Consider the following 27281-nt stretch of genomic DNA (forward strand, 5'->3'; position numbering starts at 1 on the left):
GGATGTGACTTCCGTTCCTCGACTGTCTGCAGGTTTTGAAGTTTTAGGTGAAACTCAGAGCCTCTCAAGTCCAACTTCACCATCTGTCTCTTTAGATCTTGCATAACGGCAGATTTCTTAACAAACCAGAGGACACCCCCCCTCTTCTGTGAGCCTTGCCAAACTCGGCAAACATCTGCATGGACCTTCCAGAACATCGATGGAGTTTCTTCTGGATTCTGAAGCCAAAGAGCAGACTCACAAAAGCTGGTAAATTCTTGGATTGGAACTGTGAAAATCAGAAGAAAGAAATTTTGTTTTTTCCCCCCACAGAACACCAGAGGGGTAAAGCTGAACCCCTTTGGCTTCACCCTTACATTTATCCCTCCAAGTGAAGAGTTATGGGGAAAAAAGCGTCTTCAAATTTGGACAACACTACCGCTCGATGACGTCATCAACCATCATCTAGCACCTAGCTGCCAGTGGTCTAAGAATAGATTACACCATCGGTTTTATAACTATAAAAAGTCATTACTTACATTTAAATGTAAACGTCTGGCTTCAGAGCACACACACGTGAAGAAATGCGTTTCTCCTCCATGTCACGTGAAGAACCCTGCAGGCGGACGGATACCCAGCCGTCTTTAAAAAAGCACTTCTGGACACCACTACAGTTTCAAATGCCCACCACTGGAGCAACATGAAAAAGTCAGGGATGAATTTGGATTCAGCCCTGATGTTGGAAAAGAAGAATTCCAACATCAAACGTTGTAAGACAAAAAAAAAAAAAAACTTTGTTGGGTTTTTTCTGTTGAAAAAAAGAAGTGTTTTGAAGGAAGTGTTGAAGTCATCTTGAGGGGTTTTTGGGTTCCATACGTAAGGGTTGATGGCTGACAAAGTGTGCATTATTACTTTTTAACGCACGCCGTGGAAGCCTGAAGTGTGTTCCGCAAAGTGCGTTAAAAAGTAATAATGCGCACTTTGAAGGCCATTAACCCGCTTATACCATGGTCACTTACAAAAGCAAAACATAGTAACCAGTTTTAGTCCTTAATTCGTGCTTTTTTTCGGATTTGGATCGCGTTTATCACAATAAGCGGATATAGTCCGCGCCGCACCACCGCTGCAAGATTCAGAGATATATATATATATGCTGATTTTTCCGATGGGTTGAATAAAGCATCAGTTCAGGGAGAAAGTTTATCTCTTACCGCTTGTTTTGGTCCAAATGATGAAGCTAAAGGTTGTTTTAAAGAAGCCGGCACAGTAATACGAAACATTTAAGCTAGCTGACCGGATTTTCTTTTTTCACCGTGCGGTTATCAGGTTTTAACGCATACCCAGCAGCCAATCAGAATCGAGTGTTCACCCGGACCATGGTGTGTTTGTTATGACAATGTTTGTATCCCGGAGGTCTCAGGTTAATTTTTGGTCATTCACATGTTTTTTGGTTGAGAATGGGGTTTCTGAACCCCCCCCATGAAACTTTCTGTGAAAGTTTCTTATTACAGGAAGAATCTTCAGGTCCAGCAGGCAGCAGCTGCTCTTCTGAAAACACCACCAAATGAGCGTTTGGAGACAATCCGGAGGATTCTGTTCATGAAGGACGGTTCTGATCCCTCAGTTCCTTCACAATTGGTTCTAATCAGGGGTGAACCGGTCTACCACTGCGCCATAGCTGCCCCTAACTAGTGATGCTCTGATTCAGTGGTGACTAGTCAGACCACCTGACTGCTTTAACCTTCTACCGTTATTTTTGTAACTGCTAACAGACTAAAAGGACCTGCATAGCACAAATATTCAAACTGACACACAGAGAGTGAAGCCTCTTCTGAAGCCCCCAAAACTTGAAACATATTTTCAGCTTGACACACATTTTGTCATTCAGAGTGAAACTTTTACGCTTCCCTGCGTTGGAGGCAATAATCTGACGGAATGTCCCACGTTTGCTGTTTCAAAATGACACCACATGTGCTGAATTGTTTACTGTTATCACCTCAATCAAGAAGTCAGCACTATAAGTTATGATCGCAATGGAAGCTGGTGGAGAGAGAGGAAGAGGAAGATGATGTGGATGATGTGCTTTAGCCACACCCAGCTGTGTGGCAGGAAGCTGCCCACATATTTGTCTTGCCTCTTTTTTTCAGTTAGCATACTTTTGTTCACTCCAATAGAAATATATCTGCTGTGCACGTGTTGCAGGGACTTGTTTGGTAAACAAACAACTATTTCTGCGCATGTGAACAAGCTGAAGGATTTCTGGAGGATTTTCTAGTTTTTGAGGTATTTTGGTGTTATGGTAAAGCAGAGTAAAGAGACGAGTGCTTTTCATTGTGCCCAACAGTCTGGTAATGTGAATGAAGTGTGCTGTTTGGTGCAAAAGTTTGATTTGATAAAATGCTGTAAGTAGTTTTGGTTGTAACATTTTAGAGGATATATGAGGTATTTGGGGTTTGTGGTATTAAGAATTGTGTCAAGTATTTTGATGAAACTAGCACAGTTTATTAAATTATCTGTAAGCAATTTGAAAAAACTGTAAAAGCTGCCAGGAACCACAAAAACACGCTCTTTGAACCGTCGTAACTATATTCTGAATGCAGAGAAAAGTTGCTTTGAGCTGCAACACTTTAACCCTTGTTCTATCTTAGATGACCCCCCCCCCCTTCCATTGAGGTGTTCTCCCTACCATGACAAAGGTGGATAAAGGTGGAAAGATTTCATGTAATCCATGGACACCAGTGAAGATCACAAATCATTGAAGAAAGAAAGTTCAGAGCACTGTCTAGTGGGTCTAGATGACCCAACTCCCAATGTTAAAGTGCATAGAATAGCACAAGGGTTAAAGCCCGACTCTGATCATCATCTGATCTAATATCTATGTTTTCCAGAGGTCTTTTCATTTTGGTTAGCAAAAATCAACAAACCTGTGTCAGAACTTGTGCCCCAATGACATTTCTGTCTCATCTCAAGTCCCCCCAACTTCCTAATTGTCTCTCCTACATAGGAGACATTGTATCTATGACAACTACTGTCACCATTGCCGTAGATACGATGACTCAGAGCAACTTGGACCAATCCCTGTTGACTGGTTTCCACATGGCGGCGCCCGTATCAGGAAGCAACGGTGTGGGATTTAGCCTCATTTTGCGAGAGCCGGTGGTACAGCATTTTCCATGGGTCATGTCACACCTCATAACATTGTTTTTACAGTCTATGGTCCCACAGAGTCACCCCCTACGTACTTCCTGCTGGCCAGAGACTGTTACTACTGACCTCGTCAGATTCCTTGATCTGCCTAAGCTCAATAAATCATTCTAACCTCCTTCCAAGCCTGAGTTCATTGGGGTCCAAATACAAAGCATTACAAGATGTTCCTCCGCCTCTCCAGATGTTCCTCCACCTCTACAGATGTTCCTCCACTTCTCCAGATGTTCCTCCACCTCTCCAGATGTTCCTCCACTTCTCCAGATGTTCCTCCACCTCTCCAGATGTTCCTCCACCTGCTCCCTGCTCTCACTACAGATCACAATGTCATCTGCAAACATCATGATCCCCACAGATTCCTGTCTAACCTCATCTGTCAGTCTGTCCATCACTACAGAAACAAGAAGGAGCTCAAAGGTGATCCTTGGTCAACCCCACCTCCACCTTTACCTCCTCTTTTACACTTTCAGAACATCCCCCCGCTGTCTTCCAGCCCTCTGAACTCTCTGAACAAACAGTGAGCGTAAAAAGTATTTGATTCCTTGCTGATTTAGTTGGTTTACCCACTAAAAAAGACATGATCCTTCTATACTTTTAATGGTAGATGTATTCTAGCATGGAGAGACAGACAATCAAAACGAAAATCCAGAATATAACTTTAAGGAACTTATATTAATTTATGTGTATTTCATTGAAGGAAACAAGTGTTTGATCCCCGAGTAAGCATTAGGAGATAGGCACTCAAATGAACTTGTTAATGGGATCAAATACTTTTTACTCTCACTGTATCCAATGTTCTTCTCTGCTCCTCCAGACTTCCTCTCTCAAACCACAGCTCCTCTCTCTGGATCCTGTCATCAGCTTTCTCTAGATCTACAAAGAGCTCCGTCTGACCTTCTCTGCTCTTCTCCAGCAAACATCTGAGGTTCTCTTTCTCTGCATCAAACCACAAACGCTGACCTCTGACCTCTTTTGGGCTTCCTCTCCTCTTTCCCATAACCTCATTGTGACTCATCAGTTTTATTCCTCTATAGTTTCTCCAACTCTCAAAGTCTCTCATCTTCAAATGAGCCGACAGGCTGGATTATAAAAAAACCTACAGGAGTTTCTGACTAGACATCTAGAACAATCTGCTCATATGAGCAGAAAGATATGCGGGTTACTTTTAGAACATAACTCCACAATAAATGAGGGAACACTGCACTACAAGTGATGCACCTGAGAACCTGGACGGAGGAAATCCCCCCTGTGGGTCAGATCACAACACTAATGTTCCATCTTAAACCACATGCACACCAGGGTCAGAAGTGCACGTTCAACCTGTTACTTTTAATGCAAACTCTATGTAAACATGCGTGTACGTGTGTTTGGGCTTCCGTGTTCAAAACTCTCACATTTGCATGTAGCTGCCCACATTTAGGAGACTGTTTTCAGGCTCTACGTTCAAAACACGCGGATGCATCTTGAAAGTTAAACCAGTTAAACTTTGACCAGTCAGGGTCTTGCATTTCTGACATATGGATGACATCCTTCTTAGTTCACACAAGTCCCAACTGTTTGAAAATTGATCATGAAGGATACATTTATTTGGCAGTTTGTGTCCAGCTGGAATTTTATGACACCAAGTCTTTCATATAAATCGGAATAGAGTCGTCAGCCTGGAACAAGATTCGCTAGATTCACACCGCTTTGAGATTTCACACCAAGAATCTTCCAACTGTAGGTGGTGGACATGTGAACAGCAGAAGAAGCCCCTCCCTGCTTGTCCTGCGTGAGCACCAAATGCTAAAGAATGCGCCTATTTGAAGGCGTCAAATGCCTGGTTTTTCTGTAGCTTCACAGCTATGCAGACGACACTCTGCTCTATGCAGCTCTGCCACCAACACTCCATCAGACTGCTGCTGCTCAGAGCAGCTTAACTATTCAACTTCCTTCAGTTTAACAACATCAGACAGAAGTTTTTGAAGAGAAGAAACTAAAGAGGTGATTTCTGGGAGAGTCAAAACTATAACAGTTTTATTTTTCGTCTGAGTCAAACCGAGAACTTCAGAAGTTCAGAATCTGGGTCACGATTGATCCTTCCACTCATGGTTTTGATGCTGCTGGAGGTTTTCTTCTCCGTTTCGGTAAAGCTTTCAAAGACGTCTGATAGGTGACCCTAACATCAGTTTTTCTGACCCTAACATCAGTTTTACTTTGAAACACCAGCGTTGTTTCCGGTCCTCATAGCTGCACATGCTCGGAGCAGCATCATTTCCTCCATGAAAGCGTCAGAGGAAACAGAAACCAGCAAAAGTTCAGGGTTTAGATAACATAAAGGACTTGTTTAAGCTGTGAATCTGCGTTCTTTTAAAACATCTCCCCTTACTGAACCCATTAAATCATCTTGTCTCAGAGTATGGAGGACTTTTTCAGAGGCGTGTCTGCAGAACAGACTGGGGGGGCGTCAGTGCAGATCCAGCAGTGATGGAGGAAGATACAGGAGTTCTCTCATGATGTTTTAAACCGGACGCAGACTTTATTTTCCTTCAGGATCAAACAGTCAGGCCTCTGACCTTCAGGTGACTCTAAGTCCAGGTGACCCATTGAGAGTGAGCCCCTCCTTAAAGAGAAGCAGAGACAGACTCCAGAACCCTGAGAACCTGAATAGGAAGTGGATGGAAACCTGACTCTGTCAGTGAAGGGTTAACCCCCCCACCGCCGCCCCGCCTCGCGGCGCTCGGGCTGGAACCTGTTTGGGAACGTGTCTGTTTCAACACATGAAGGAAGATCTGTCTGAGGGAGTCTGCCATCCTCTGAGCTCAGGGTCATGTTCTCCTCCGGACGCTTCTGCAGGTCAGCCGTGATCCACAGCCGAAGGTTCCGGCTTTGTGTGGTGAGTTCTGAGGGGGAGGAGCTGATCCTGTGGGTGGCGCTGTGTGGGTCCCTCCAAAGGGAGGTGTCTGAACCTTCATTCAAACGTCTGCTTTGTCCTCAGATCCAGAGCAGCAGATTCAAACAGCAGATTCTCTGCTGGTTTCTGTGTGTGAGGCCTTCATGTTTCTGGATGTGTTCTTCTGGGATTGGCAGGCGTGTCCGTGTGACTGTGTGTACATGCATGTGTAGACATGCATGTGCATGTGTGTTACCTGTGGGGGGAGGGGTACTTCAGTCCACAGAGTGGGAAACCTGAAACCTGAAGGAAAACGACTCTTCATTTGAGCAAAACACATTTTTCTGTTTCATTTTCTATTAATCAATAGAACAGAAATGTACATTTTTGTCATTATTCGCTGCATTTAAATCAATCTGTCATGCGGAAACTTTCTGACGTTTTGTGAAGGTTAAGACCTCAAACTGCAGAAGGTCTCAACAGCAGCACAGCGTGTATGTTTCATGGTGAGGGCCCTCACCTACATTTTGATAGATCGTGGAGTTCTGGATGGAATCTGGGGGAAGCTTCCTTCTTTTGGGGGGTGGGGGGGGGTAACTCGCAGGTGACTGACAGGAATCGGAAACGCTGATGTAAGCCGTTTCAGACGAACTTGACGCTCTTGTCTTTCAGAGAAGTCCCATCTGGTCCTCCTGCTTTGTCTCCCACTACAGCGACCTGGTCAGAGGTACCCCCCCCCCCCCCACACACACACACACATATCAGCATTGGTGTTTGGCTGTGGGAGGGGCTTCTGTCTGACAATGGTTTGTTAAGGGAGGGGACATGGGGAGAGTTTTCTGACCTGCTCAGCTGGATCCTGTTGGAGGAACATCTAAAGATGCAGATTTTCTCCTTCCTTTGTTTTTGCCCCCCCCCCCCCCCCCCCCCCCCTCATGTCCTTCAAAGTGTTTTTGTTATCTTTCTGACTATTCAGAAGAAAACAGACTTATGAGCGTCGGCCGCCTCTTGTTGAGCCAGAAGTTCAGGTTTTCTCACCATAAGAGTCAGTTGTTGTTGTGACTCCATATGTGATCAACAGACAGAAATATCATAGAGACGATATGAATTTAGAGCGAAAACGAGTAAATGTTTGCTGAGACATTCATCTCTGCTCATTTCTATGGGTTCTAACAAATTACAGATGTTTTGGTTTTTCACATTCTGGAAGCGGCTCAGACAGTCATGAAGACTGGATCCAGATCCAGGTGACAGGTTACTGTTTCTGTTGCTTTAGCTCCTCCCAGCAGACCTGCAGGAAAACCTTGGAGCAAAAGTTTGAACTGGTCCAGACCAACACAGAGGAGGCGACAGAAGTCCCAATGTCATTTCCTCCATCGTAGATGAAAAAGATGATTTTAGTCAATGAATTCGGTTCTTAAGTTTAACCAAACCTTCCTGAGATCATCCCTGGTTTGGTCCAGTTATAACTCTATATACAGCCTGCTACAGAACCTGAGATGAATCCCAATTCCATCCTGTGATCCTTACAGTTGAAGCAGTGTCTTATTTCTCCTGAAGGCCAAAGGGTCGGGGCAATGAGAAGACAGGTGAAAGATGAGAAGTAGAATTAGGAATCCGTCTATTTTAGTTTGAATACTGTAACCCTTTGCTATCTTAGATGACCCCACCCTTACTTTGACATATTCTTCCTACCATGACAAAGGTAGGGAGAACACGTCAATGCAAGGGTGGGGTCATCTAAGATAGCACAAGGGTTAAACTCCTATAACGTCTGAAGACAGAAGCTCTGTTTGACACAGTCCTTGTTGTGTCATAAACCCATTGATCTGACAGAATCAGCACCTGTCTAGAGGAAGCTAACACGAACATGTAAAGAGAGGTGTCCCACAGTAAAGCCTTGTGGCAGACCAAAATGAAAAAATGTCTCATCCGCGCTCTAAAGACGTGCAGACAAAGAGGTTGTAGAGTTGGGCTGAGACTATTAGTCATCACTAAAACCCTTCAGATGTTTACAGTTCTGAATTGTCCTCATGTTCTCTCATGGTCTTTCCTCAGGTTCTTCTGAAACCTCAGACACATTGGAGCTTCCACAGCTGTTCACCTGTGAGCCACATCTTCACAGCTTCATATTCACGACGTTTTCTTCCTCAGATGGGATTGTTCGCCACAGCTTTGGGCGGCCCGTCCTGTCTCTGCGGCTCCCTGCAGGTCACGAGGGCCGCTTCACTCTGACACCGATGCTGACCACAGTGGACGACCTGCTCAAGGACATCCGCGCCAAAGACCCTGGGATTCACACAGCTGCACTGCTCAGTGACGGTACGCACTGGTGCTCACACAAGGACGCCGCAGGGACCTGACACACCCCTGAGACAAAACACAAACACCAAACCAACATTCCTACTGAACTGAAGCCGCTTTGATCAACTTTTTCTCTTTGAATTAACAGATTAGAACCCCTTGTTGCACCTTTACCCTTTGTGCCATCCTAGGCACTTTAACATTGGGAGTTGGGTCATCTGGACCCACTAGAGGGTGCTCTGAACCTTTTTTCTTCAAGGATTTGTGATCTTCACAAGTGTAAAAAAAAACCTTGAGTCTAAAGCCTTAGTCAAATGTACCTGTGCCGGGGGGGTTGACCTGTACAGGTGCTACAGAGTTTTGGGTTTTTTCCGGCCCACAGAGTTGTAGGCAAAAACAGAAAGGATTTTCACTGACAGTCATGCAGGTTCGTTCAACAATAATGTCTGACTTCCCCGCTGTCCCAGAACGACGGCGGACTTGGTCTTCCTTTTCCGCTGATGGTTCAAGATCAACGCTGTATTTTTGACAAAATTTGTTCTTAGTTATTTTTAAAATTGTTCAGACATTCGGCACATACTAAGAGGAATCTCAGACAATTTGTAGAGGCCAGACCGCTGGTCCAAACTGCATCTGCTCAGTGAGACACTAAAGCGACGTTCACACCGCCATGTGATTCGTATACGCACAAAAAGCACTTTTTTGATCCCACATTTAGCATACGGTGTTCCCACTGGACCGTCGCTACCCAATGCTAGTGCCTGTTCTCACAGTTAAAAGAGTTTTGGTGTCAAATGTCAAAGCGGAATAATATCTGGTGATTCTTCCTCCAGACTTCTGCTGGAGGAAGCTCCATTCCAATAAATGAAAGAATTGGTGTCGTATGATTCCAGTCGGGCACTACTACTACTACTACTGTTGGTCGAAGAAAGAGGGGAGGCAGAAGGGTCCATGGCCAGAGAGAGAAGGGAAAAGGCAGGAACATAGGTTTGAGAATAGGGACTCTTAACGTTGGCACAATGACAGGGAAAGGCAGGGAGCTGGCAGACATGATGGAGAGAAGGAAGGTAGATGTACTGTGTGTGCAGGAGACAAGGTGGAAGGGCAGCAAGGCACGTAGTATTGGAGGAGGATACAAACTGTTCTATCATGGTGTTGATAGGAAGAGAAACGGGGTAGGTGTGATTCTGAAGGGGGAGTTTGTAAACAGTGTTCTAGAGGTGAAAAGAGTCTCAGACAGGATGATGAGCCTAAAGTTAGAAATCGAAGGGGTGATGGTGAATGTAGTCAGTGGGTATGCGCCACAGGTTGGCTGTGAGTTAGAAGTGAAGGAGAGATTCTGGAGTGAGTTGGATGAGGTCATAGAGAGTTTTCCCAGAGGAGAGAGAGTTGTTATTGGAGCAGACTTTAATGGGCATGTTGGTGAGGGCAACAGAGGTGATGAGGAGGTGATGGGCAGGTTTGGTGTGAAGGAAAGGAATCTGGAGGGACAGATGGTGGTGGACTTTGCGAAGAGGATGGAAATGGCTGTAGTCAACACTTACTTCCAGAAGAGAGAGGAACATAGAGTGACATACAGAAGTGGAGGTAGGAGTACTCAGGTGGACTACATCCTATGTAGACGAGGTCATTTGAGAGAGGTTAATGACTGCAAAGTGGTGGTAGGAGAGAGTGTAGCCAGACAGCACCGCATGGTGGTGTGTGAGATGACCCCCCTCCTATGGTTGCCGTATGGAGTGGGCCCCCCCTCTTTCGGTTTTATTTGCACCTTAGACATGTAGGGTCCATGGTAGGGGGGGTGCTTGGACATCACTGCAAGCAAGCAGCAGATGTCCTCCTGGCACCCTACCCGCCAATTTTAACCGCACCTTAGACATTTAGGGCCCCTTGGTGGGGAGGGTGGGGGGACATCACTGTGAGTAATCAGGAGATGTCCCCTTAGTGCCCTACTCGCCAATTTTAACTGCACCCCTCTTAGTACACACACCCCTCCCCCTTCAACATATACATTCCAACATAAACACACACACATGCACACACACACCCTCTCAAACACACATACACGCACACACATTTTGCAAGGAAGGGGGGGACCTGGGTCCATCTGTCCCCTACCCCTTCCCTGGTGGGGGGTGCGGGCCCCTTGGCGATGGCGGCCGTGTCCCTTGGGTGCCGGCTCCCTGGGCCCGGCGGTGCTCTCTCCGCACGGTGGGGGGTTCATATTACACCTGAGCCGGGGGTGTTCGTGTCCCTAGGGGGTGGGTCCTGGTCCTTGCCCCTGAGTGCTGGGCCCCGCCAAACTTCCAACATGGCCGAGCCTGGTCGGGCCATATTTATAACACCCCTTGTGGGCCACCCTTTTTTCCCCGGGGTTCCCCCCTACTGGGCGGGGGCGGCGGGCCCCTGCCTTGCTCCTCCCTGGACCAACCGTGGGCCGGGTGGGTGGCTGCCTGGAGTGCGGAGCGGGTCTCCCTTGGGGGGTCCTGGCTCGTACCCGGGGTTGGGGCGGGGGGATGCCCGGAACTCCTGGGTGGTGGTGGGGTGCTCGTCTGGGGCTGTGGGCGTCCTTCTCCGGTGGGGCCCTGCGTTGGGCTCTTCCGGCGCGGAGGGGGGGCTGCTTTCCTGGCTGGGCTGGGGCGGCGCTCTCTTTCCCTCCGCGCCTCCCTGCTCTCTGGCTCTGGGGGCCTCGCGGCGGTCCTGCTGGCCCTGGCCTGGGTGGCGGTCTTGGTCGCCCGGGGTGCGGTTGTTCCCTGCCTGTTCCCGTGTGGCGTTGGGGGAATTCCGGCTGCCGCTGCTGCTGCGGCGGGGTCTGGGTGTGGGGATGGCTGGGCGCTCCTCCTCCTTCTTTTCACGTTCCACCATCCATTTTAGAAGAACATAAACACTCACCTGAGCACAGGTGTTAGCTCACCTTTGCACTTATAGTTTGCATGATTGAATGAATGAAAGATTTCACACTAGTTGGTTTAAAGGCATAAGTATGCGTGTGTGAACACTATCTGTTTTGTGTACATGTTGACATGTGGACATTTCTTGCAGCTAGCAGGTGTGTTGATAATATTTGAGTGTGTGTGAACAGGCCCCGCCCTTTTTGTACTACATTTGAACTGTACCGTAACGATAAACAACCAGTAAACCTGTCTGCTCTATGCTGCTTCATGGTCTTACCCCCCCTCTCACTATCACCCCCGCCCCCCCCCCCTCTGACATCCCTCCCTCTTCTTCCCTTCTTTCCTTTTCCGTCCGGTCCAACACCAAAGATTTTCAATCATGGTTGAAATGAATAAAGTTTGGCCTCAATCACAAAAGGGGTTTGTTCAGCCACACCTTTGGTTTGTCTGAAGATTAATAACCCCTCTTGTTAAAGTAAAATATGTCCAACACAAGAGGCCCTCAGCTCTCATCTGTCTGCCCAGCTGTTGGACAGAACAAGTAAAAAAAAAAAAAAAGATGACTCTGGAGGTCAGGAAGAAGAAGAGAGGGAAAACCGAAAAGAAGACCAAGTGGTGGAAGCTACAGAATGAAGAAACTTGTGAGGAACTTAGGCAGAAGTTGAGACAGGTCCTGGGTGGTCAGGATGAGCTTCCAGATGACTGGGAAACTACAGCAGAGATAATCAGGGAAACAGGTAGGAAGGTGCTAGGTGTGTCATCTGGAAAGAGGAAGGACGGTAAAGACACTTGGTGGTGGAATAAGGAAGTACAGGAATGCGTCCAGAGGAAGAGGTTGGCTAAAAGGAAGTGGAATGTAGAAAGGACTGAGGAAGGTAGACAGGAGTACAAGGAAGCGCAGCGTAGAGTGAAGAGAGAGGTGGCAAAGGCCAAACAGAAAGCTTACGATGAGCTATATGACAGGTTAGACACAAAGGAAGGAGAGAAGGACTTGTACAGGCTAGCCAGACAGAGAGACAGAGATGGGAAGGACGTGCAACAGATAAGGGTGATTAAGGACAGAGATGGAAAGGTGCTAACAACCCAGGAGAGTGTACAGAAAAGATGGAAGGAGTATTTTGAGGAGCTGATGAACGTGGAAAATGACAGGGAAAGAAGGGAGGAAGATGTGGTTGTTGTGGAGCAGGAAGAAGCAGAGATTGGAAAGGATGAGGTTAGGAAGGCTCTGAAAAGGATGAAGAGCGGAAAGGCCATTGGTCCTGATGACCTACCTGTGGAGGTATGGAAGTGCTTAGGAGAGACAGCAGTGGAATTTCTAACGAGGTTGTTCAATAGGATTTTAGAGAGTGAGAAGATGCCTGAGGAATGGAAGAGAAGCGTTCTGGTCCCGATCTTTAAGAACAAGGGTGACACGCAGAACTGCAGCAACTATAGAGGAATAAAGTTGATGAGCCACACAATGAAGCTGTGGGAAAGAGTAGTGGAAGCCAGGCTTAGGAAGAAGGTGGAGATTTGTGAGCAGCAGTATGGTTTCATGCCCCGTAAGAGCACCACTGATGCCATTTTTGCTTTGAGAATGTTGATGGAAAAGTACAGAGATGGTCAGAAGGAGCTGCATTGTGTGTTGGTAGATTTAGAGAAGGCGTATGACAGGGTGCCGAGGGAGGAGCTGTGGTACTGTATGAGGTCGTCTGGAGTGGCAGAGAAGTATGTCAGAGTAGTTCAGGACATGTATGAGAGAAGTATGACGGTGGTGAGATGTGCTGTAGGTCAGACAGAGGAGTTCAAGGTGGAGGTGGGACTACACCAAGGATCAGCTTTGAGTCCCTTTTTGTTTGCTATGCTGATGGACAGGCTGACAGACGAGGTAAGACAGGAATCTCCCTGGACAATGATGTTTGCGGATGACATTGTAATTTGCAGTGAGAGTAGAGAGCAGGTGGAGGAACAGCTAGAGAGGTGGAGGTTTGCTCTTGAAAGAAGAGGCATGAAGGTCAGTCGTAGTAAGACAGAATACATGTGTCTGAACGAGAGGGATCAAAGTAGAAGCGTTAGGTTACAGGGGGCTGAGGTGAAGAAGGTGCAGGAGTTTAAGTACTTGGGGTCAACAGTTCAGTGTGATGGGGATTGTGGAAAAGAGGTGAAGAGGCGAGTGCAGGCAGGTTGGAGCGGGTGGAGGAAAGTGTCAGGAGTGTTGTGTGACAGAAGAGTGCCAGCAAGACTCAAAGGAAAGGTGTACAAGACAGTGGTGAGACCAGCTCTGCTCTATGGGTTAGAGACGGTAGCAGTGAGACAGAGACAAGAGGCTGAGATGGAGGTAGCGGAGATGAAGATGTTGAGGTTCTCCTTAGGAGTGACCAGGTTAGACAGGATAAGGAACGAGTACATCAGAGGGACGGCTCATGTTGCCTGTGTTAGCGACAAAGTCAGAGAAGCCAGACTGAGATGGTTTGGACATGTTCAGAGGAGGGATAGTGGATATATTGGTAGAAGGATGTTGGAGATGGAGCTGCCTGGCAGGAGGGCAAGAGGACGGCCAAAGAGGAGATATATGGATGTCTTAACAGAGGACATGAAGTTGGCTAATGTTAGGGTAGAAGATGTCCATGATAGAGTGAGGTGGAAAAGGATGATTCGCTGTGGCGACCCCTGATGGGAAAAGCCGAAAGAGAAAGATGATGATTCCAGTCGGGCACATCCTGCAGTTATTAATTTCTCCTTCGTGATCAATTTTCATGAATTGATAAGGATGGCATCCATACGTCACAACCAAATCCAAGTCCGTGATTGGTCAAAGTTCAATTGGTTTAGCGTTCAATAGACGAGCGTTTTGTAGTAGAGACCAAAAACGGTTATAGAAACTAAGGTAGCTAAAAGTGAACAAAAGTGTTTTGAATGCAAAGCCTGAAACGCGCATTTACATCGACTTTTTATTGAAAGTAGTTGCCTGGTGTGAACACAGCGTTTGACAGAATGAACTGTGAGATGTGTGAATCATCTCCTCTGAAGTCTTTGCTCTGTGAAATTGGTTCAGATGGTCAGAGAATCTCCCTCTGCACGTCCATGGAAACGGTTCTCAACAAGGACTTCCAGCTGGTCCTCAATGACACCATCTACAACATCCGCTCACTTGGAAGAGGTACTCCGTCTCCGTCTGGGGGGGGATTTGATTATCAATAGATGCATATTTGAGTGTAACTTCTGAAAAGGACTGAAGGTGAGGTGAAGCATACGGAGATACCAATGTTCACCTCGACATTCCTTCCCTTCAGGCATGTCTCGTGAACACATTCTGGGTCTGGATGACATGAAGTACCTGGTCCACCTTCTTCACACGGCCTTGACTCTTCCTCAGCAGCTGCACATCCAACACTCACAGCTGCTGGTCAAGCAGGAACAGCTCCGGCAGCAGCTGGAACCTCTGGAGAAGGTCAGAGGTCCACGTCTGCTTTGAAGGCGAATCTTAAATGGTTTGGTTGCACTGAAAGATATTCTGAACTTAGGTAAGAGTCCAGATAGCAGAGAAGGCAGAGGTGAGAGCCTCCATGTTGGGGTGGATGGGCCTGGCCTACCTGTCCCTGCAGGGGGGGTTCCTGGGATACCTCACCTGGTAAGGACCAGCACACGAGCAGATGGACCCGGAAGCGTCCCGCGTTCTGGAAACCTGCTGTTTTTGCCTTTCAGGTATGTGTTTGCCTGGGACGTGATGGAACCCGTCACCTTTTTCATTTCCTGCACGACAAGCATGATCTTCTTTGCGTACTACATCCTCACCAAGCAGGTGAGACCCACACTCTGCTGTCCTGCCACAACCCAAAATCATGGTTCATAGGTTCATTGGTGATTCCAAATTGTCCCTAAGGTGTGAGTGTGTGGCCCAGAGACACACTGGCGACCTATTCAGTAACCTGGGATAGGCTCTAGCAACCCAATGACTCTGCAAGTCAGGTCTGTAACTGGATCGGTTTGAGTCTCACTGCGTTGCTCCTTTCATGATCCTCTTATGGAGCCAGAAAAAAAAGTCACAATCTACTTAAAAAAAGTGAAACACGTGTCAGGATTACTGAAGGGAGTTTTAAAACTGTTATGAGATTTTTATGGCCAAGCTGTAAAAATCTCATACGAGTTTGGTTATTTTCACATTATGCACAGTATAGAAACAGAAAACATTTGTTTGAGCTTCCTCGCAAAATTTCCCTCCTTCAGGACTGGAACAGGAATTAGAAATTATAGATTTTTCCCGGCGTTAGTGTGGGGAGATTGCAAAAGTGACGTTCCCTTGTGTCTCACACATTTTGACCAGAATATTGTAAAAATTAAATACATGAATCGTTGGCTCAAGTCGAACAAAACAATGTAGCACACAATATGACCATATAAGGCATGTGGACGTGGTTTAACAAAGAACCTTTGTTGCCAAGGAAATCCAAAAGCTTACTTTTGGTTATTCTCCTAAAAGTTACACAGACCGGTTCATTAACACCTGGTGACCGAGATGTAAAATGGTTGCTATGGAGATAAAACCAACAGAAAGGTGCCATGTAATCCTAGGCACTTTAACGTTGGGAGTTGGGTCATCTAGACCCACTAGACAGTGCTCTGAACCTTTTTTCTTCAATGATTTGTGATCTTCACTGGTGTCCATGGATTACATGAAATCTTTCCACCTTTTTCCACCTTTGTCATGGTAGGGAGAACACGTCAAGGGAAGGGGAGGGGGGGGGTCATTTAAGATAGCACGAGGGTTAGAAAAACATGTTTGTCTCATGCAGCTCTGACCAGGCTGCTGGGGGGTGGTGGTGGTGGAGTCAGTGAGTCTTCTCAGCCTCATAGATGTATATCAGGGTGTGGACAGTTATTGACTGCTGGACATGTTTTAGCAACACCATAATAGCGCTACCGTGTGGTATTGACTGCTAGCATAGCCAGCACAATTGGCATCTGTAACAATGTGTTTTTCTGAGATAGTTTATACCGTTAAAACGCAAAGCTAGCACGTTTAGCAACATTAGCATAGTTAGCACAATTAGCATTCTTAGCAATGTTTTCCTGAGACAGTTGATGATGCTGGGCGCAATGTTAGCATTTTTAGCAATATTGGTATAGTTAGCATGGGGGCACAGGTTAAAGTAACGCCGGTTTCGTCTTCTACAGGACATCATCTTTCCAGACATCAGAGACCGCCACTTCCTGTTCTACTTCCACAAGAAAGCTGCACTCCAGAAGTTTGATGTTCTAAAGTACAACATGTTGAAGGACGAGCTGGCAAAGGTGGTTTCCCCCTACATGACTGTGAGCCGTCTGTAACCCTTGTGCTATCCTAGGCACTTTAACATTGGGAGTTGGGTCCTCTAGACCCACAAGACAGGGCTCTGAACCTTTTGTCTTCAAAGATTTGTGATCTTCACTGGTGTCCATGGATTACATGAAATCTTTCCACCTTTATCCACCTTTGTCATGGTAGGGAGAACACCTCAATGGAAGGGGGGTCATCTAAGATAGCACAAGGGTTTAACCCTCAAGAGGAAGACATTTGGTGAATTAGACCTTCACATAGGTCAGAGGTAGAACCAGGACTTAAGGCCCCTCTGTGTGTGGTGGTGTGTTCAGGTGGAGACGGATCTCAGGAGGCTCCGGAGGGCCATCCAGCTGCAGCTGCCAGTGGACCAGATCCAGAAGGACAGGAACTGAGAGTTTTACCTCCACGACGTCCAACATCACGTCTGCACTTTTTAAGTCTGTCTCCTGGTTGGTCTGCCTCGGTTCAAAAACCACGAAAAAACTTTTATCGAAGTTTCTCTCTGATTTTAGCACAAACACTCTTATCTATTCGTATTCAAATGTAAAAGTTGACATAAAATGTGTAAATTAACATAATAAACAATATTAAACTATAACAAAATCTTTATTTGGTTCCAATTGATTTTGATCGTTTTTCTACGTGTTTTAGGAATTTTCTTTTTACCCAATCAAAGGAGAACGTTATGACAAAAACTAATTTATTCCATCATGTTTAACTTTTTCACACCTGGAAGTGGAAAATAAAACATGTTCCTCTTTAATTCTTTATTAATATTAAAACCTGAAATCCATTAGTTGAAATATTTCTGTTTGTATGTGTTGCAACATTTTGAAAACCAGAGTTGCATTGGGCTAAGAAGGAAAACGTTTTCCATCAAAGCAGGAACAGAGTTTGCTGGAATGATGATGGTCAGGATGGCGTCTGCAAACTCAACGAAACCATGACAACCATTTGGTTTCCACTAAACGGCCTTCAACCCAGACTGGACTGGTGGATACGGCGGAGGTTCTTCTCATTAGGAGTTGAATTTGGTGACTGCAGGCCAACCGGTGTGACTCCGGATCCATTCGAAGAAATAGGCAACCTGCCAGAGAGAGAGAGCCGTGTTAACCCTTTGATACTGGAGACGTCACTGCGGCGGCCATGACACAACTGTTGGGTGATTTCATGCTGTTCACTTTTTGGCTAATGCTGTTAGGGGTCGCCACGGTGAATCCGCTTTCGCTATTTCGGCAGAGACAGATGCCCTTCCTGATACAACCCTGTATTTTCAAGATTGTTGGCTCATTGCACGCCCTTGGAAAGGAATCCAGGTTTCCTGCGTGGCACTCCTACACTATCCAGTCATGAGAAACATGGTAAATGGTGTATTCCTACATAGTACCAGGCCCATAATGAACACACACTGGGGCTAACCTATAACTACCGGGAATAATGTGGGGTTCAGTGTCATTAGACTTTCTGAATCAGAAGAAACGGCAGCAAAAGAGATGAGGAGCAGTGATCACTACAACTCCACCAAAGAACAGGAACGTTCACCTCAACGTCTGCTGAACAACACCGCTGTGTTTGGCCTCCATTATTCTCACTGTTCATCCTCATAATGGCGGTGAAGAGGATCTTCATCCGCAGTGACCTTCTTCTGATGAAGGAATTGTTGGAAGCAGCCTTTAGACACAGCTTCAGGTTAGACCATCGCTGATGTTTGTCCTAAGAGCACCGAGCTGACCAACCTTCAGAGGCTAAAGAAAGTTTGGTAATGATCCGTCAATGACTGTCTAATTAGCTGGACTAGGTGTGTCCGCCCAATTAGGACATGGCAGAACAGGGTATGTTGGAAAACAAGCAGGAATATGGCCCTTGATGGAGTACCCCTGTTCTAACCTGATGAAATGTGGAACAGATTCCGCTCGTCTTCCTGTTTTCTCTTCTATCAGTTTTCTTTACCTGAGTGTAAACTCCAGGGTACCCACGCTTTCCACACTTATCCCCCCAGCTGACGATGCCCCACAGGTAGGAGACTCCCAGCTGGTCCTGGCAAACCAGAGGACCCCCACTGTCCCCCTGACAGGAGTCCACATTGCCGTCCAGATCACCTGAACACAAACACAGTTACACCTGTTCTTTCTGCAGCAGTCTGACAGCTTGAAGGTTAGTCGTCGTGCGCACTCACCTGCGCACATCATGCCGGCTTTGAAGCGGTGCTTGTAGGATGATTGGCAGCCCTCGATGAGCGACACGTTGGCCCAGAGCAGCACTTCAGCGGACTTTCCGGCTGTGGACAGAATTTTTGTTTCAGGTCAACAGTGACTCAAACGTTACTGTTGTTTACTGTATCTAGGTGTGAAACAGCGTCTGTTATTAGTACAATAATCTGCCTACAATGAGAGCGCCATCTGCAGTCTGGATGTAAAACTGCAACTTTTTTACTGCCTTGACCTTCTGATCAGCTGCTGCTGAGACAAACTGATTCCAAACGTGAGGTGACGATACCCTCATGGTGTCCTCACAGAAGATCACTGAAACAGGTAAATCACCCGCGCAGCTCGGACGGTTGACTGTGTAAAGTGTTGCATATCAAGACAGTTGCTTTACTCATCTTTCAGAATTATCATAATAGTATGCGCAAAGTTTTGGTAATTCAAAGAGCAAAGGGTTAAAGGTCATCTTTGTCTCACCTTAACCGTTAAACACCAGAGCTTTAGCACCAATGTTAAGATTCTGGGAACCACTGTGACCATAGTTACAGTACAGCTAGCATGTTCCAGCGGATTTCGACCCTGAGAAAAGGGACTCATCGTCACATCAGAATCAGATGGTTACATTGGTTAAGTGTAGCATATCAGTTTAAAGCTGCGCTTCTCATCTTTTAGAATCAGTAGGAATGACTTTAATTGTGTAAGTGGTTGAAGAGTTACGGCAGCTCAAAGAACATCAACATTGGAGCTAGTTCTTTAGGGTTAAAGGGTCAAAGAGCAGTTTCCATGTTGGTGGCCTCACTTTTGGTGCGACCCCACCCTGAGATGCTGCAGGTGTAGTTGGGCTGGAAGAGCTCTATGGACCACGGCACACAGACGGCTCTGATGGCCGGGTTCTCCTCCACGCAGTAGTCTCTGTAGGGATACTTCTTCAGTTTGACCAGAGCGATGTCGTTTTCGTAGGTGGCGGGGTTGTAGCTGCACAGAAGCACTTCACCTTCAACTGTCTGCCAACACAGCAGCTGCAGTTAAAACTCAAAAGGATTTTCCTACTTTGGATGGATGATAATTTCCTCGACAGGAACGATGTCGGTGCTTCCTTGAGGTGCATACTTTTTCCACAGAGAGAACTTGACTTTGAAGGCAGCAGGATTCCGCCTGGCAAAGACAAAGATGACAAAACATTAGCAATATGAGAGCTAGTTTAGCCTCTTTATCTTTGTCTTTATTTTGACCTTTAGAACCTATAAAAGCAGAAAGGTGTTTCATGCAAAGACTGTGTGAACCAATAAACCTGACACAGTTTTAGACTTCTACATGTGTGTGAAAGTATTTCTTTATTTCGCCGCCTTCTGTTTCATTTCAACAGTGACACACAGCAAAAACACAAAATACCACCAAGATTTTTTGTTTAGTTTCTAGTTTCACCCAATTAGCCCTTATTTCTTCGTTTATTCTTGATGTTTCTGTCTCTCTAAAGCTTGCAGCTGTTTCCGCAAACTCACCAACAATGGCAATGACTAAGTTCAGATCCGTGGTAGGTCCTACCTGACGCAGTGAGCTGCAGTGATGACCCAGCACCCGCCCACGTAAGCTCCTCCACAGTCGATCCGGCCGTGCTCCTGCAGCGCCACCTGCCACTGGATCTGGGTCTGCAGTCAAAGCAACCAGACCGCCACCAGTTCTTGATGCTCAGAATGAACGGAAGGAGGAGCAATGACTTCAGTTTGCAAGTCAGACTAAATCAGAGCACTGACGTCTATCTTCCAATGATGGTGCTTCAAATCCGTGAACATATAACATTCATCATTCTACTTCACAGAAAACCCCATCTGCTCCAGATGGTCTTCAACTCACAGGCTTGGCTTCAACTCCTCCAACCACCCTTTTTTTTCTGCTGATCCTTCCACGCACGTGCTCCTCCGTTTCATCCACCAGGTCCATGTTGGGAATCCCACAGACCAGGTTGGACTCCAGCAGATGTCTGGTGGTTTTAGTCTCTGAGGCAGAAACTCAGTTTGAGCTCCAGTTCATCGGTAAGTCTTTAAACATGGACTTTTCTGATTCTTTCATCTGAACGATCCGTTAAGCTTCAACGTGCCACACCCAGTGACTGTATCTCAGAACTGGACCGAGTGGCTCCTCCCCCCTGGTGTTACAAACAGGAAGTGGCTCCAAGAAGCCAAAACCCCACAGACTTCTACAGAGAAATAAACAGCTACTACTCAATCATTCTAGTGGTCAGAAGAACCGTTCTGGATCTGATACCTTTTTCTTAACATGTTCTTGATAATCCTCTTTTTATAAACTGACCAATCAGATGTCTCAATAAAAGTAGGTGGAGCCTGCTGCCCCCACTTTCAACGTTCAAAACTTTTGACAGATTTTGTGTAGCCTGCTTTCAAGTGATAGGGGTGTGGCCTTCCAACATGATCACTCCTGATCGGTGAGAGTGGTTGCCATAGAAACATTGGTTCAGACAGACTCCAACACGGCGCTGACTGAATTGATTTCCTTTGGTTGGAGCTAGAAGTGAACCATTTTGTGTGGGTGACGTCACTCAGTCCAGGTCTCTGATACAGTCAATGGTCGCAGCCAATTTTACAAAAAACCACACGAACTTTTGAGTCATAAACGTTTGTTAAGGAACCTAAAGATTCTTGGAAGAACCCAAAGTCATTGAACACATTTTCAGTTTTCCTGTAAAAAAGGTCAAAACGACATAATTAATAATAAATTAAATGTTTAAGCAAAATTGATTTGTTTTTATCCATAAAGTTAAGAAAATCTTCAAAGAAAACAAATCCAAATGTATTAATGTTTTTAGAGTGTTGTAAAATTAAACATTGTTAGCATTTTAAAAGGAAATGTTTGCACTTCCACATAGGAATTATGTTTATTGTTGCTTTCTAGTCTCTAAAGGGTTTGAAATCAGTGCTTCAAAAATATTCATTTTCTAAAACTTTTAACACCAATCAGTTAGTTATTTGGTCATTAAAACTTAACAAAGATTGATTTCGTGGGCAGAACTTAAGCTGTTGTAGCATTAGCATGAAGCTAAAAGCCTCAAAAACTCACCGTTTCTGCGGGAGACGTATTCTGAAACAAAGAACAGAAATGATCGTACCGTTTCTGCTCACCGCAGCGGTAAAGGTCAGACAGTCATCTGCAAACAGGAGTTACCTGGAGGTTCTGCTTCTTGTTTGGTGGTTCTGGCTGCAGCCGAAAGCAAAGAATCGGGTTTAGACTCCAGGACTTTAGAGGAACTCAAGAACTGATACTGGCCAAAGCCAGAAAAGGTTTACCGATGGTATTCAAGTGTTTGGGCGTCTCATCTTCACCACCCAGACAGTCCAGCTGGTGGTCGCCGACGGCGTCTGGATGCACGCACACCCCCGTGTTGCAGCGAAATGCTCTGTTCCTGCATTCTGACAGAGACAAAGCGCTCAAAGCCGCCGCTTTTCAAACCTCTTCCTCTTGTTCCGTCTGTGTTTCTGTTACTTTTGCAGCACATTTCATCGCTGCGGTCGCCGCAGTCGTCCACGCCGTCGCAGGTCTGGTTCAGAGACACACATTTGTCGTTTGCACAGGTGAAGCCGCAGTCTGCAGGAGGAACATCAGGAGGTCACCAGCTGAGAGAGTTCAGACGAGACAAACTACAACAAGAAGGTTGTTTTGATTGAAACAACTCCTGCTTGATGGTTCTTGTTTTTTCACAGCCGTTCATGAAGGAACTCCTGTTTTCAAAAGTCTCCTCTGTTGAAGGGAAATCTATTGAGAACCGATTTCAGTTTGTCTTATTCTTTCTTCCCTCTGTTAAACCTTTTAAAGCGTTTCTTCTTCAAGGTCAGAACGGTACGGTTGGGACAGCTGTGGTCCTCTCCACCAAGGCGAACCTCAGAAAACTGCTGCACTGACCCTCAGGAGGTCGTGAGTCGTAACAGCGAGCTGCAGCAACCGCCCCGTCCCCGATGTCCACCCTGTTGTAGATCTCACACTCAGCCAGAGAGAACTCGAAGCCCTGGCAGCGGACGTTGACGCACCGCCGGGGGAGCGGCTCGGCTCCGCCGCTGATCTGGGAGTAGTTCACAGCAAACGCAGATGCTGCACCCCTGCAGGTGAAACTGAAGGTCAGTGTACCCGTCAATCAAGAGAATGAACGTCTGCTGGAAAATGTGTGTTTGGAAAAAAAACTGCACTTTAGGAAAAAGATGAATACAAACAGAAAAAAGACAAAATTCTAAACCTCATGAATCAGTAAGATCTTAAACTGCTTCTGAGGTAAGATGACACCCAGGGGGTGGGGCCTAGGGTCAGACTAAAGCTCAAGTCCCTCCCACTGACACGTGCATGTTCATTGTCAGAAATTATTAATCTCTGATAATGAACACCGTGTCGGGCATTATCGCTTACATGTCTCCCAAGAAACTGAACAGCAAACCTTAAGTTGACTGTGGTTTACTCCGCCCACCACAACCGCGCTCTGACAAATCGGCAGTGGGTGGGACAAAGAAAAACGTGGGTTTTAATAAGTCCACCAGTCTGTCAATGAAAAAATATATATACAGTACAGACCAAGGGTTTGGATACCTTCCCATTCTTTTGAATGAGAAGGTGTGTCCAAACGTTTGCTCTGTACTGTATGTAATTTAAGCCCAATAATGCTCAGGTTCAACCCGTCCATCCATTTGTTGAAGTCGCTCAGGGTCACGGGGTTCCTGGAGCCTATCCTCGCTAGGGTTGGGCAAAGGCAGGGTTCCCCCTGGACAGGTCGCCAGTTTTAGAAATATTACAACAGTTGATTTGAACTCATGGCTGCCATTATTAGAAAAAAGGCACCAGGATGTAAACATGTTTTTTTTTAGTGTAAAGACATGAGAAACATGAGAAACCTGCCTCTAGTGGTCTTTTCTAGAACTGCTACATTGTTTGTTTGTTTTTTACTTCTAGAACCAAATTCTGTTCTACTTCCAAATGTTTGCTTTCATGAGGGGGACTGACGCCGTTGACCTTACATGCTCTCCAGCCCTGGATGGTTATGCTCCTCCCTGCAGGCCACGTTTGCCGCCGCCATGTTCCACTGACCGTGGCACACCAGTAGCTCCTCCCCTACACCGTCGTCAGGAAGGAAGAGCTTGACCACGCCGGTTTGTTTGTCTATTGAGCTTGAGAACTTTTTAACGCTTTCTGCAATAAAAGAAGAAGCATGAACTCTGACTGACAGCACAAAGGGTCAGAAGAATGAGCCTGTCGGTGCAGACGAACCCCCGCAGACTTCCCCAAAGTGGGACAGGACGGCCTTCTTGGTCGTGCACGACATCGCCATCGCCTGGTCGCACAGACCAAGAATCGGTCAATGATGTCGCAGTGAAACCAGCCCTGTGTCCGGACGGCATGCGTTACCTGGCAGTAGGACAAGTATCTCTTGTGGTTCCTCGTACAAACTGCCTTCACGCCGTCTCTGGGACACATGTAGGGGGGTTTACAGGAACACACACCGTCGATGCAACGCTGCCACGGGGAGCAAAAGACCCGCCCACAGGAAGCACGGGTCAACCTGAGGAACACAAGCGACAGAGAAAACCACTGAATCTGAGAGGCTCAACGCTCAAGAGGAACCCAGACCTCCGGCTGCAGAGGTCAGAGGTCATCAAAAGCCTGAAAACCCCAAACCCCCATAATTCTACTGGTTTCCATGAGAACTAGTGCATTTGAAAGTAACATTTAAAATCAAAGAGTTCAGACTTTTTGTCCAGACACTCCAGCGGGCCCAGGAATTCATCCGTCTGAGGCGGGGCAGGGGTTGCAGGGGCTGCGGGGGCGGGGGAAGTGGTCACCGGGGAGGGTCTTGGTTTTGGAAGGCGCGGTTTCAGGTGTTCCTGGTTCATCTGCTGTCCAATGGATGACGGCTCCTCTTTGTCAGCAGGATTAGACTAATTACACAAAATGCAAGAATGAAGGTGGATGGAATCATCACAAAATTCAGTTTTCATAAATAAAAGAAAAGTTTTAAAAGAATAAAAAAAAAACAAGTAAAAATCAGTTAAGTGAACTTGGTTTATCAGTTTCACCTTTTCTCAATTCTGGAGAAGAGGTGAAACTGTTGACTGTATCTGACAACAGGACTGCATGACTCCTCCCCCCTGTCATTCCAAACAGGAAGTGACTCACAGACTTCTATAGAGACATAATCAGCTGTTGGTCAGAAGAGCCATTCTGGCTCTGATACCTTTTGACAGATTTGGTGTAACCCGCTATCAAGTGGTAGGGGTGTGGCCTTCCAATAACCTCACTCCCGATTGGTGAGAACGGTTGCCATGGAAACGATGACTTAGACCGGCCTGGACCAATCACTGTGTTTTTACTTCGTCTGGCTCTAACATGGCGGCATCCGTATCACAAAAAAAGGCGTCTGAATGGACTTCAGTGTGTTGGAGCCAGAAGTTTTCTTTGAATGACATGACACTCTCTCAGTCCAGGTCTCAGATACAGTCAATGGATGAAATGTCTTCAGTAATTAAACTAAACCAAGTCCAGTTCACTTATTTTTACTTGATGGAACCAACCCGGATCTTCACAGACAAACTGAATGAAAATCCTCTACAAATGAAGCAAATCATCACATTTTTTTCAAAAAGTCAAAAGGATTTTGTGTTGCTTCTTAGTGTAAATAAACAATCCACAAAGTCATGATTTGGTTGTTTGTCTGTTGACTGTGTGGAGCAGGAAGCTGAGCGACTGTGGAGGAAAACCCACTAGAAGTGGACGAATAAGAAGAGAGTTATCACCTATCAGCAGAGCTAAACTAGACTGAGGATAAATCAAAGTCTGGGTTAACCTGGATAAACACGACCTTCTGTGTTTGCAGATCTAAAGTCAACAATCCTGCAGTTCTACCAGTAAGTGATGGAGGTCATGGAAAGATTTGAGTTTGAAGGAACAGATGATTCATTTTGATCAAACTACCAACAATCTGGATAACTAATGATCTTCAATGGGTTAAACCTCAACTGGGATCTATCAAAGTTACTGTCTTTGTATTTATGACATTAATAAATGAATGAAGGAATTATTTACAGAACTGTGTGTTTCACAGGTTTTCCCACTTTTACCATTAAATCTGTCAATCGGCCCATTCAAAAGTTATCTGTGGGCTACTAAAGGAGTTCCTCAGGTGCTTTTTGTGATTAAGACCTGTGATGATGTCATCAGGAACTCTGATGTTCTGCTGTGATTTCAGTAGCAGGTGACAGGTGTGGAGACCATCAGGCCAAACCTTTACAGGAGGGTCTCCTTGTTATAATAATCCTAGAACTCGTCTGAATTTCTGTGACAGATCTCCTCCTGCAGGACTAAATGTAGAAGCATAAACCTAAAATCCTGGTTGGAACGTTAAAAAAGGACAAGTCATCCTAACTCACCGCTCCGGAGCAAAGAATGAGAAGAAAGAGGAGAAGAAGAGAGGATGATATCCTCCTGGTCGACATGTCTCCTGCTCAGAGACCTGGAGTCTGGACACACTAAGACCTAAAGCTCCTCACAGATCAGAACGGCTGCTTCACTCTGAGGGTCTGCTCCACTGTCAAACCTGCACCTCCATCCTCAATCAATAGCTTATGTAACAACGGGAACAGAGTTTCTGACCGCCATTGATCCGTCGCAGTGACCACATCCTCCCACAACAGTAAGCAGGAAAAGGGGGAGGATTGGTTGTTTTTTGGTCTGGGAGCAGAAAATTGCAGAAATCTGGGTTTTTCTGATCTTCAGCCCCCTGTCTTCCCCCGTCCAGGTGGTTGTGACTATGGTTGTATATAGACCATGTCCAGAGATGTTTTCTTGACTGATGGTCAAAGTGCAGCACAGTGATGTTCCAATGCTGTATTGACTGAGTCCTGAACATTGACCCGTTTGGACCTTCATCTTTCTGTTTGTTTATGTCAGACCGTCAATCAACACTATCAACATTAACGTCTCTGAGGTTGATATTCTATGTTTCCTTCCGGTTTGTCGTGAAGCAGACGAAGACTTCATGACTCTCTCTGCTCACCACCTGCAAACACGGCTGAACGCTGAAAAAGTCAACCCAAGAACGACATGACTTCACTCCAAGCAAAAGCTGATTTAAAGACACAGAACCAACATCCGGACCAACACCAAAGGAATGAAAAATACTGTTTTGGTGTTTTAAGTTCTTTTTCTGATCTGTTCTGTTCTGATGTTTATTGAAGTCTTAACGATAGAAAAAACATGGTCTGATTTACAGGCCATCACACAAACATCGTAGATTTTCATGTGTTTTTAACACATAAAGGTTCACGGTGGAAAAAGTAAGTGAACCTCAAATCCATTTGCTCTTCTAACCCTTTCTAAAGACATATTCAAATACTTTAGTGTTAACATTAAATGAATACATGAAATACATACATGTACATACATGTACATTTGCTGATTCTGACACCATCAGTTTTAACCTGTTGCATTCATTGAACGAAGAATAAAAAAACAGAAAGAGAAGCTGAAGGTCACAAGAC

General features: G+C 45.9%; 2 protein-coding genes across 2 annotated transcripts; one reads left to right on the forward strand and one right to left on the reverse strand.

Moving 5' to 3' along the window:
- The first annotated feature begins 5620 nt into the window (after positions 1 to 5620).
- On the forward strand, positions 5621 to 17152 carry LOC101160267 (calcium uniporter protein, mitochondrial-like). The gene is made up of 9 exons (XM_023966233.1): positions 5621 to 6058; positions 6728 to 6782; positions 8210 to 8377; positions 14285 to 14389; positions 14523 to 14680; positions 14754 to 14860; positions 14935 to 15031; positions 16405 to 16521; positions 16861 to 17152. Exons 1-9 carry the CDS (start codon positions 5993 to 5995, stop codon positions 16939 to 16941), a joined length of 954 nt encoding a protein of 317 aa, XP_023822001.1. The 5' UTR covers positions 5621 to 5992; the 3' UTR covers positions 16942 to 17152.
- Positions 17153 to 17235: 83 nt separating this feature from the next.
- Positions 17236 to 26548, reverse strand: cfi (complement factor I). The gene is made up of 17 exons (XM_004079546.4): positions 26172 to 26548; positions 24496 to 24683; positions 24154 to 24307; positions 24016 to 24079; positions 23766 to 23937; positions 22669 to 22862; positions 22252 to 22353; positions 22056 to 22178; positions 21934 to 21966; positions 21829 to 21849; positions 20608 to 20750; positions 20299 to 20402; positions 19804 to 19908; positions 19553 to 19728; positions 18726 to 18827; positions 18500 to 18648; positions 17236 to 17636 (listed from the first exon to the last, which is right to left on the reverse strand). Exons 1-17 carry the CDS (start codon positions 26235 to 26237, stop codon positions 17568 to 17570), a joined length of 1965 nt encoding a protein of 654 aa, XP_004079594.1. The 5' UTR covers positions 26238 to 26548; the 3' UTR covers positions 17236 to 17567.
- Between the last annotated feature and the right edge of the window lie 733 nt (positions 26549 to 27281).

This window comes from Oryzias latipes, chromosome 18, assembly GCF_002234675.1.
Source record: "Oryzias latipes chromosome 18, ASM223467v1".
Classification (NCBI taxonomy): Eukaryota; Metazoa; Chordata; class Actinopteri; order Beloniformes; family Adrianichthyidae; genus Oryzias; species Oryzias latipes.